The sequence below is a fragment of the Rhipicephalus sanguineus genome, chromosome 2 (assembly GCF_013339695.2).
Source record: "Rhipicephalus sanguineus isolate Rsan-2018 chromosome 2, BIME_Rsan_1.4, whole genome shotgun sequence".
NCBI classification, from domain to species: Eukaryota; Metazoa; Arthropoda; class Arachnida; order Ixodida; family Ixodidae; genus Rhipicephalus; species Rhipicephalus sanguineus.
Genome location: NC_051177.1, coordinates 183194069 through 183206376, shown reverse-complemented (window position 1 = coordinate 183206376; position 12308 = coordinate 183194069). Strand labels below are relative to the sequence as shown.

The 12308-nt window shown below is 48.9% G+C and overlaps 1 protein-coding gene across 2 annotated transcripts in view; it reads right to left on the bottom strand.

The window, feature by feature from the left end:
* Positions 1-12308, bottom strand: part of LOC119383910 (uncharacterized) — a 114604-nt gene that overhangs the window by 73452 nt on the left and 28844 nt on the right. Inside the window, exon 1 of one of the 2 annotated variants that reach the window (XM_037652183.2) lies at positions 7679-7900. The exons of the other annotated variant lie outside the window; for it this stretch is intronic. Coding sequence (XP_037508111.1) covers positions 7679-7801 — 123 coding nt within the window. The 5' untranslated portion in view covers positions 7802-7900. Of the gene's footprint in view, positions 1-7678; positions 7901-12308 lie in introns of those variants that run through there. 2 annotated transcript variants of the gene reach the window in all.

The following is a 12308-nucleotide window of genomic DNA, read 5'->3' as shown; positions in this document are numbered from 1 at the left end:
GCTACCGACCTCGCGTCGTGGAACGCGAAGAGGGACGCTACGCGCGTCGTATCTTCCATCTAGCCTGGCCGTTAATTCTCACAGGGCGAGCGGGGAACGCGGTCGACAGGCGGGCGAGAGGGGGGCAGCGTAGGAGAGGAGAGAGAAGGGGAGGGGACGCGCATGCGCTCGAGCTCATCGCGGCGTTGCGCAGGAGAGAATTTCGGCATATCTAGCCCGCGTTTCAGAGGAAGAGTGGAAAGGGGGAGGGGAGAGGGGTATGGGAGAGGGGGAGGGGAGAGGGAAAGTGGAAAGCGGGAAAGTGGAGAGGGGGAGGGGAGAGGGAAATTGGAGAGGGAAAGTGGAGAGGGGAAGGGGAGAGGGTGAGTGGAGAGGAGGTTGTAGAGCGGGTATGCGCATGCGCAGTAAGGGTGGTCACGCCGCACACCACCGGATTGAGCTCGGCCTTAAGATACTTCGCATCTAAAATACGACCTGCTGCCGAATAGTCCAGGGATGACGGCCACAGATGCTTGAATCCACGACATCAACCAACGACGACGAGCCCCTTGTGTCCAGTGTGCGAAAGTGGAAATTTTCGCACACTGGACACAAGGGGCCCATCGTCGACACTTTCGAAAGTGGGACTTTTCGATCGTCAGCGCGTCTGATAAAAAGATTTGGGTCCATATCAAACACGAACGATGCCTCTCAAACAGAGATATAGGTTTTAAAGCACCCACAAAAATGTCGATTAATCGATTAATCGAATAAAATATTCCACCGAAAGCAATTAATCGATTAAAGGCTACATCGATTAACGATTAACGATTAATCGATTAAAATTTTTAATCGACCATCCCTATGTCTAGCCCGCGTTTCAGAGGAAGAGTGGAAAGGGGGAGGGGAGAGGGGAAATGGAGGGGGGTATGGGAGAGGGTGGGGGAGAGGGAAAGTGGAGAGGGGTAGGGGAGAGGGTGAGTGGAGAGGGGAAATGGGAGAGGGTAGATGACAGGGGGAATGGTGCGGGGGAGTGGAGAGCAGGTGTGTGGAGAGGGTATGCGCATGCGCAGTAAGGGTGGTCACGCCGCAAACCACCACCGTATTGAGCTCCGCCTTAAGATACTTCGCATCTAAAACCGGCTGCTCGCGCGCTCTACACAGACGTGACCGCGGCTGTACATTGTTACACGCAAACACGCCGAACTACCTTTTCAGACTGCCAAGGCTTCGCGTGGAACCATCCCCGCAATATATTGGCGGTTGCTTGCAGGGCTATCTATATATATATATATATATATATAAATATATATATATATATATATATATATAAATATATATATATATATATATATATATATATATATATATATATATATATATATATATATATAGACACACATACACATACCGGCCGAAAGCTCAGAATAAATGCTATGCTTTCACTGTAACTTTCATTTATATAATTCAACCAATAGCCCGGAACATTCTTTTAGAGCGCAACTCTTAGGCGCCCGTACCTGCGTCGAGCAGCATCGCCGTTGTCGGCGCCGTAACCGACAGAGCGAACGAGGAAGAAAGATGACGATCGAGAGACTGCCCCAAGGAGTTTTCCACACATGAGAGCCAGCGAGCTGCTGTGTTAGCGTCTGCAATGCCTCGTGCCTGCTTGCGATTCTTGGGACAGCGCAACGCATGCCTCTCGCGCACGTGCGAGAGAAAGGGGGCTGACCTGTGAGGCTTGGGAGCAGAAGACGCGCGTTGGTCGAAGGGATACTTTGTGTGTGAAATGTTCTAGCGGACTCTTAAAGGACCCCTGACACCGAATTTGGAAACTCGAGATGCTTGTGTTGTTTGATAGTCCTGCATGCGGGGGCACTTCTGACCGATTATGAGTGACGAGCGTTGCCTCTAAGATATTTTAATTCGGTTTTAAAGTAAGCCTGAGTGCTCATCTGAATATTGAGCTCCTATCAACATAACCCCTAGTATGACGCAGACGTAGGCCCCTTGTGACGTTGCAGAGGTAAAGCAAGTATTGTCGACGTCAAAGACAGAAATATGCGCGGTGCACTGTGGTATATTGCAAAGCATGTTTGCTCTTTGCTCCTCCCACCTTCTCCTTCTTCGGTACGTCTCGGCAGGCACCGTGAGCTCTCCGTGTGTGTGTTCTCCATCTGGCAGCTCAACAAGCGCGTGGCTGACGTCACCCAATACTGAGCGCACGTCAGCACGCGTGCCCTGAGGCGCGACCGCCGCGGCGCGGCGCTAGTTTCTTATCCTCTTTCGGCGCGCGTTTTGAACATACACTAAAAATGACCATAATTAACGCTGCTAGGATTAATTAGACATCATGTTGGAGCATTTACGGTGTCATTCCGTGATTACAAGACATAGACCTACTTATTGCAACATAAATGTCACAAACAAAAAAGCGGCTGTCAGGGGCCCTTTAAAGGGCCCCTCACCAGGTTCGACAATTTTGAGCTGAAGAGCGCAATTCATAAACTGGGCGTTCACAATCACGTCTGCCAAAATTTGCAACGATACGCGCCGCGGAAATGGGTCAAATTTCAAGCCGAACGCTGCTTGCCTTTCTTCTCGCGGGCGCGCGCCCAGAGAGTGAGGGGATCACGTACACAATAGAATGGCCCTGCCTAGACGGTAGCGCTCGGGTGAATGATGATGAGCTTGGGCGAAGCTCCTGAAGCAATCATGGTCTCGGGATCCGCATCCCGTTGAGCCCGTTTCGCAGCGGCGTCCTTGGCGCGCACCGTCGGGGGATCCGCCTGGCGCCACGTGCGCTTGGCGGCGGCTTCGCGGGCGCGCACCGCCTCGAGATCCGGCTGGTGCCGCGCTCGCTTGGCGGCAGCCTCTCGAGCTCGCACATTGGGATTCTGTCGACGAGCACGAGACGCAGCGGCCTTCCGCACCCGGCGCTCCTCGTCGTCCATGGTCCGCCAAGCAGCACGATTCGGCAAGCGCACTCCTCCACGTACGGCGAGGATCAAGGAGAATGAGAGATAAAAGGCGCAGCAGCCAATCTGAGAGGATGGATGCATGGATGGATGCTATGAGCGTCCCCTTTATAACGGGGCGGTGACAAGTGTGCCACCAGGCCCGACAAAAAAAAACCCTTTCCTCTTCTTTTTCTTAGTGTTGGCCTAGTTTCTTTACTTCAATTAAAACTATCTTACTCCAGAAAAAAAAAAACTTAAGTTTTCAGCTCCGTTCTCTGCCCTTTACGGCAGAAGGGCCTTATTTTTTTCCAATATTTATTTTTGTCCTTTCTTTCTAATTTTCTGCTACCAATACTCTAACCGTCTCTTACTTATTTCAATCGCGGGTGTGTTCAGTTTTCCATTGTCTCTAAAACCCAAGGCGTCATGTAGGCTCGTGCCCAAACGTACACCTGGGTGGATATCTCCACATTCAATCAGAACATGCTCCGCCGTTTCCTTATCTTCCCCGCAGCACGTGCATTGTTCTTCTTCTTTATTGAATCTCGCTTTATAACTACCCGTTCTAAGGCAACCCGATCTCGCTTCAAACAGTAAAGCGCTTTCCCTCGAATTATAGTAAAATGCCTCCCTCCTTATTTCATTTTTGCCCTTTCGGTGGTTACTCTAAGCCGGTTTTTTCTCCATAGCTGTCGTCCAGTAAATCCTCTCCGCCTTGGACTTTTCGCTTAACGCTCTTTGTTGACGTATTGCTTACACTACCAGCCGTATATTTATTAGTGAGCCTCCTAGTTCTTTTTCTCCAATGTGTGTCCACGCTCTAGATGTGTCCACGCTCTAGATGGCGCAATAACGCCATCTAGCGTGCATTCACCCAACCACCATATTGCACACATCTTAGAGTCACTAGAATTTCAGAGTATCGCATCTGTTTTCCGCGCGCCGCCGCCGACGCGATTGGCTTACTCGCATCACGTGACCTTTCGCCGCCATATCCCTTCCAAGCGCTTTGGATGCAGGCGCGTTCAATGCAGAGCGTGGCCGGACATTTAGCAGTACCACGGTCCCCAGAAGTACTTCGTCGCTTTTTTAAACGTGTCATGCAGACAGGGGCGTAAGCAGACATTTTTTTTCGGGGGGGGGGGGCACCTCCTTGACCTGAACTGGGGGCCTGGCAGGCAGATGTGGTCGAGCGTCATTTCGTGCTATGCATGCCACGGGAAAAAATTTCGGGGGGCGGGGGGGGGCGGTGTGTCACTCCCTGGCTACGCCACTGCACGCAGACGCCAGAAGAGAGTAGCTCACCAGCAATCGAACGTTAATGGTGAGGTACTCTGGGAATCTCGTTTATTTTTGCATGCCGTGTGGGAAAAATTAATATCAAAGAGCGCCGTTCTACGTGGCTGCATAGTTGGCCGGAATGAATTCGCCCCCCTCGAATGACACTCCTTCCTGCAGTGAACTGCACTAACTTTGCAGGAAAAGATCTTATGCGACAGGATACTTCACCTTTTCGGTTCGCTATGGTCAGCGATATTGAAAACTACATACCTTTCTATTTGCTCGGCTGTTTATATCGATCTGTTGAACAGATTACGCATGCTATCCGAGTTATGAGCGTGTCACCCACGAGAGCGAAATCAAAGATTTATTAAAATAATAACTGTTTACTGGTATACCTTGAAGGCAATTGTGGCATGATCATTTGCCAGTGCATAAAACAGAAGCGTGGAGCTCTGTTGATAAAGTTGGTATAAGGCAATGTATCAAGGGTATTTTTAAGGTTGTTGCAAAAAAATGCTGCTAATGCTGCATTGCGCCGAGCGTACCCTTAAAATACTGTATAGTGGGTGAAAAATGGTCACAGCAAGAAAAAAAAACAGGTCCACGCATTGAGGGAGTCGATTTTATGCAAGCCCTAGGTCTATATACATACTGTGTTGCAGTAGCATTCGCTTTAAAAATTCCGGGATATGATATTTCTGATCAAAAGAACATAAAGCACCATGCCGACGAAGTTTTAATCAGAGTGCATTATGAAAAAAAGTGCAGCAGTGCAGAAACCAAACCCCAGCTGTTCAGCGCTGGCAACGAAAAAAAAAAAACTGTTGGAGCACAGCAAAATATTTGCAAATTCATTGCAACGTTGGGAATATTAAGGAGACAAGAAAAAGGAAATGAAACAATTAAGTAGTGATGTCAATCTTTTTTGATGGCCTGTTTTCTACGTATCGCAAGATAACATGCACCTTACCTACCGCACGCCGAGTCGCCCGTGCGTTCGGCTGCTGGCGTTCCGAATCAAGACATGAATACGTCGCGTACGACTTCCAATTACCGTACACACACAACTTCTATTACACATAGCAACCAATTGAACAGCAAGCACGGTGCGCAAGCAAGCTATGCGTCAGCGATCAGTCGAAGGACGCCATGTTGAATATTCTCGATGTTTTTTGATAACGTTCTCGAGTGCAGTGAACCTGAACACCGACTGCAAAGCTAGCGCAAACAGTCAAGATTCACCAAATGTTGAAGTAAATGGCATCTCGCACGATCTCACTGCGCTAATTCAACTATGTTTACAGCTCCGGACCTAGCGAACACACTCGGGCGTGACGCGAAAAGAGACCGATGAAGCCATGAAGAGAGTTCGCGAGCACATGGCAACATTCGCCGTACGTTTCATTAGTTACACCGCTAACCGCGCAGTCGATCTATACCTGTCGATGACTCGAAATAACTTCTGATATCCTCTTCAAGAAACACACACACATAATGCCGTTCCGCCGAGCGTAACACGGCACCCAACTGCAGTTTGCATGCATCTCTATGGGACAGCGCCATCTATTGAATGATACGGGATGGAGCGATGACCGACCAGGTCATGCTATGAGGAGCTTCGCCCCTAAAAACTGCCCTACCCTGGCGTCGCAGCTCCGCTATTTGGCGCAGGTACCGGCGGCGACTCTGAACAATGTGCGTCGCTTCTATGATAAGGGCGTTCCGAGAGCGTTTCTTGTACCTGAAGCCAAGCTTTTTCAGCATCCTCTGCATCGTCGTCGTGGACACGGTCGGTAGCGCCTCGTCTTCTTTGAAACGTTGCACCACTTTGGCGATAGTTGGAATTTCGCCTTTCTCGAAAAAGCCGTCAAAATCGTCCAGCTTTTTTTTTTTCGATCACAGTCTTTCCCACAAGAACGTTTCTTCTGTGGTAGAACTTCGCCGGCGTCTTCCATCTCCCCTTTCCACCGATACAGCGTTCGCTCGCTCACCTGGGTCAGTTTCGCGGTCCTCTTGATAAGTGCATCCACACTTGCACTGTCCCCACACTCGACGCGAAGCCCTTCAAAAACATTCAAAGCTATCTGCTTCGCCAGCTTGGGAAAACCGCGCACATTCAACGAATGGCTCGCTGGTCGCACAGCTTGAGAGGAATCTTGCACACACACAACCAACTCGGGCGACACCATGATTCCGACAGGCGGCGCATCACCACCTCACAAGCCTCCGCAGAGATGCGTCCATGCGGGCTTTCCCTTTTAATTCCACTAATGATAAAAACACTCTGCACGCTTTGAAAAAGTGGATCCTAGCAATATTTTCAATTTGTGTGGGTGTAGCTTGCGAAATAGAACTGGATTGCTGAAATATTTCAGGGGCTATTTCCTGTGCCCCTACAACCCTGATTGGACGAGAGAGCTCTACCTTTGGCTGCACTGCAACAGCTTGTGAAACAGAGTATAGATGTTCATGCAGCACACCGCTAGTCTCGCGTCCATACAAATGTCGCAGCTTTCGTGCTCAGTAATAGGTTCAAATCCAAGTGATCGGCGAGGGCGCATGCGGCGTAACTTGCAGAGATGAAGCGCAAAGAAAGCCGCCACAACACCGCGCGTATCGTGGACTCGGGCTTGTTCTGGCACGTCATGCGCTCGTGACATGGTGTGCGCATGACGTGTTCATGCGTATGCGTCATGTGATCCTCCCGCTCGCCTGCAGAAGAGGTCAGGGAAGGGATTTACCTTGCGAAGCTACGCGGGGCGAGCGGCAATGATTTCAAGCTCGCCTCCTCTCATCATGGTTTCCCCCGCCTCAAAACATTGGTTTTCTCAATGGACTGATTAGAAAAATTCTTGTGGCATAATGCTCTTTATTGGGCGCGCAACAACTTCCAGTGTCTTACAAAATTCGGTATGTCACCTGGTGAGCGGTTCTTTAAGGGCCCTTTATATCCGGCGCAGCGTTCGCGTTTACGACGCCAGGTTCACCACGCCACGTTACGTTGCGTTGCGCCACGTTACGTTGACGCGAAAACCGAGCATTGTATATCCCTCTCGCGAATCGCCTTCATGCATGTGCATTTGCTCAACTTATCGCAAAATTAAAGCACCTTTACATTAGGCGGTATCGTAACCGTCGGTGAATCTTTGGAATAGAATATATATATATATATATATATATATATATATATATATATATATATATATATATATATATATATATATATATATATATATATGTGTGTGTGTGTGTGTGTGTGTGGGTGTGTGTGTGCGGGTGTGTGTGTGTGTGTGTGTGTGTGTGTGTGTGCGTGTGTGTGTGTGTGTGTGTGTGTTTGTGTGTGTGCGTGTGTGTGGCAAACTCCGCGTAATGTGGGCGCATTTGCTGGTTGCTGTCATATTTTCTGCTCCGTCTTCGTCGCAACGTGGTTGCGAAACGAGTTGTGGATCACTCACCAATGCCAGTCCATCCGGGTATTTTGCAAGAACATCCTTGATGACCGTGTACGCGGAGCACAAGGGTATCGCTACGCTAGGGTGCGGTGAGTACACCACGCCGTCTTTAATGAGGGCTTTCATTGCTAGATAGCGCGTGCAAGCGTACACTTAACGTGCTCCTAATTAACTGCCTGCCCTCACTGCAAGCCTGAGTCCAAAAGACAAGCCACGGCACTAAATGCTCGCCGAATGCGTGTGACGAGCTTCTGAACAAGCAGTTGGGGCGCCAGCGGAGAAAGACTTGATAAGATTGCTTGACCTTTGGGCCTGCAAGCTACCTTTCGTGCAGAATTACTTGACCGCTTTATCACTACTGGGTTGACGTTCAGGAAGTAAAAGAGCGTCATAGCTCCGCTTCGACCACGTGACGACGACAGATAATGAAACCAAGAAACGTATTTATCTGAAGTCTAAGGGGCAGCTTATATTCCAGTAGGTATTAGGCGAAAGAAGTGGACCTCAGCCGGTAATGCGTCAGTTCGAGGGACGGAGTGGATACGAAAGGAAAAAGAAGCCGAGGAGAGTTACATGGAGCGATGAGATCAACAAGTTCGAAGGAATAAAAGTTCATGAAAGACAGGGCGAATTGGAGATGATTGGGAGATACATTCATCCTGCAGTAGACATGACGACAGTCTGAGTATCATGAATATGAATTATGACGCAAATCGAAATGTATTGAAAGCACGTGTGGACGCGGGTTCGGAATCAATCCACGCCATTCATATTACATGCATGATACACATGTGTAATTGTGCTGCCGTGCGAAGGGCTGTTGTGCTTAGCGTTGTATGAAACGCTGTTCAAGCTCGTGAAGTTTCTTTTAACTTGTCAGGACGTTGTTAACTTAACTTGTCCCGACCTTAGTGGGTCGATAAACGTCTCCGAATACTCTCCCGTCTCACCTACCAAAATTCAGTTAGTGGTGTCACAAATGACTCATTGTTTTGAACAAAACTGCGCTTCTTTTCTTGCACAGACGCCAAAATTTTCCCACCACGAACTATATTCCTAAAAGCTCTATAGTCTCGTCCATCAGTTATATTAAGTATCTTGACGTTAACATTTCACGGGAAGTAAATAGGTCTCCCTGCGAAAGTAGTTAACAATGCTAACGGAGCTCTCGGTTACTTCCGTCGCAACACGCACTTTGCCTCTTGATCAGTTAAATTACATTCCTACGTTACAGAACCCTAATTCGCCCAAACTCGAGTACGTGTCCGCAATTTGGGACCATGCCCAAGTTAATCTAAATAAGTCTATTGAACAGGTTTAAAAGTGCGCATTTAGATTAATCTACTTCGGTTACTGATGCTACACCAGTGTTGCTACTCTTAAAAATAAGAGGACTGCCAAACTTAACCTGTACCGCAAAATTTTTAGGCTATCCTTAAATATAATATTAAGTGCTGGGGTTTAACGTCCCAAAACTACGATGTAATTATGTGGGATACCGTAGTGGAGGGCTCCGGAAATTTCGATCACCGGGGGTCCTTTAACGTGCACATAAATTTAAGCACCCGGGACTGAAGCATTCCCGCCGCCATGAAAATGCGGCCGCCGCGGCCGGGATTAAATCCCGCGGCCTTCGGGTCAGCAGTCGAGCACCATAACCACTAGGTTACCGTGGCGTGTTCTAGAATACCCTTGTATCGCAAGATGTATCATGTGTTTCATTATAACTCTCCTATCCAACCAGGCCACGGTACTTCATCTCACAGAAGTCACCACAAAGCCGTCTAGCCACCTACTGCTTGCACCACGACCCCCTATGACACATTCATCACTCGGTCAGCCGGGGACTGAAATGGTCTTTCCGCAAGTGGCATCCAACATTCTAACAAGGATAGCATTAGAAAAGTTATTGAACCTTTATTACACTATCTTGTCTGCGCATTCCATCATAAAAAGCCCTCGGAAAGGGGTTCTTTGAGGTAGAAGATATTAAACAATAAAAAACTTGAAAAACGCTTGAGCTTCGCCTTTAAGAGTAGAACGCGATAGCGTAATAGGGCCCCGTGCGCATGGCCTTCTCACTTCCTAGCCTGCCTTCGGTTCTCGGTGCATGCCTCAGCCGTGCCGTAAAGAAATGAACGACTGTAGACGTAACATTGGCCGTTTCAAACTATCCTAGAATGCCAATAGCAAGTACAGTTGTTAATTGCCCACTACGCCATAATTCTTCTTTTGGCGAATCAGCGAAGGGCCCACTACGCGTCCGTAAGGCAGCAAGCGAACCTGCGCAGCCTGTGGCCATTCCACCGGCCTTTCTCTCTCTCGTTCGCGTGCTAAAGCCCATCGCTGTCTTCCTCCTTGCGCAGGTCCTGTCTGTGCCCTTTTACGTGACCGCTCAGTCCAATCTGGTCTTGTCCTTGACAGACAGACAGAAAAACTTTATCAGCAAGTGTGTTTGGACCCCCCGGGTCCCTGGACCACTGCGTGGTCCCACGCCACGTCTACACGGTCATGCCTCTCACCGCGATGACATCGGCAGCCCGAGTCACCGCACCAAGTTGCAACGCCACGTCCCCAGACGAGAGCAGGACCTCCCAGTCCTCCCAGCTGGAGATGGCAGGCATGTCCTTAATGCGACACTACACATGACACTCGGGCATTTATTCATCACAACCTCGCTTTTGGGAATAATAATCCTACATGGGAAATGTGGAGCGCCGCCTGGAAAGAAACATTTTCGTCAGAGCTGACTCTCTTCAAATGGCAGGAACGCGTTATAAAGGTTAGACAGAGCACAGGCGAGAGCTTACAAAAGTACGCTTACGTGAAGCAACGGGTGACTGAAAACTGCCCCGGCATGCTTACTGACACCCAGAAGATTGATTACCTACTAGAAGGTCTCCTAGAACCACATGTTATTGCAGCCATCGCGGCTAATAGACTTTCAACGGTACGTGACTTCATAACTGCGTGCACAATTCTGGAGAAGTGCACTCAACCTACTAAAAACACGGCAAGTGTAAAACCACCAATAATGCGGCCCCAGCAATGACTTCAAAGTGACAATTTAGGTCATCAGCACAATATCTAGCCACCAGCACTGCCAACAGCTGCGACAACGCATTTCTGAGTTGCCCATTGAACAACAGGAACGGCGATAGTAAGCCATTTCTGCAGGCTGTGGGGCCCCAGCATTCCGGAGTGGCCAAGACATAACACAAGCAGTCTGCTTGCAAGTGGAAACAGCTAGGGATTTTGGCAGCAGCATGTCCTCCGCGTAACAGGTCATCACGGACCCAGTCGTCGCACATCCCTTGCGCCCAACAGCCCTAGGCCTTTCACAGTATGCCCGGTAAACTAGAAGGTTCCCACCAGCTGTGTCCATTTTTCTTGGTGAGCGTTACAGGAGTCGGAGAACAACAAGCTTACCCAGACTCTGGCTCGAAAGTGACATTGATTTCTAAGATATCCTTCCTTCTACAATGCTCCTAACGTGGACCAATAGACCTCTTTCCGTTGTTGGAGGGGGTACAGCACTACCGGTTCGATCGGCCCTCCTGAAGATAACTATTGACCACATCACTGGTGTGGTTGAGGCAGCAGTTTTGGAAAACAACACCCTTCCCCTTATCCTAGGTGAAGACTGGTTTTCGGCAGCGCAAGCTTGCTTGATCTTCCAGCCACCACAACCCACTAAGCTACGACACTCAGCCATGGGTGCAACTCATCTAGCCACTCAGCCGAGACCTAAAGAGAAAGATGCATCACCATTGGTTGAAATTCGGAAATGGTCTACAGGAAAGCACAGGCCAGGGAGCCTGCGGAGGCAGCACACTCCGTCAACCGAAGATCGACGTTGCAGGTCCACTTCCAGTTTCTCGTCAGCCTAAAGTTCAAGCCATGGTTCTGTCAAGAAGGCAAAAGAAGATAAACGTCACGCGGTCTCTCTACTGCTGCAAAAAGACGCCAGGCCTGCGCGGAAAGCGCAGCACAGTCATAGCGAAAGATGGAAGAGGGGCATTTCTACAGCCCGTTGTAAACTCTCTTGGGGCTACTAATAAAAGTACACTTCAAGGTACCCATTACGCCATAAATCATAACTTTTTGTGAAGTTCGGGAGCACCCCCGTTATTCGTTATTCTGTGGAGAAGCGAGATACCAGCTACACATCTGTAAGGCATTATGTGCACTTTGTGGACGCGACGGCTGATGACAATGAAGAATTATGGCTGATCCCTTTGTAATGGGTTGTAACTTGTAAGTTCTAAAGGACCCACTAGTTACGTAATTCGCATTGTGTGACGCCCGGTATCTATTTCGCTCTCCCACCACGCTATATAAAATACGTTAACTTTAGAAAGAAAGAGAGGGGGAAGAACTTTATTGAGTCCGTGAGGAAATGGATCGTGGGGGGCCTTATGGGCTTCCTTGGTAACCAATGCAAGTGTACTTGCGAGGAACCCACTACGCTATAAATCATAATTATTGGGAAGTAGGGAAGCAGCCACTATGCCATTTTTCGTCATTCTGTGGAGAACGGTGGTACTCGCTAAAGACATCTAAGGAATTATGCGCATTTTGTTGATGTTGTGCCTGATGACGAAGATTTATGGCAGAGCCCTTTGTAATGGGT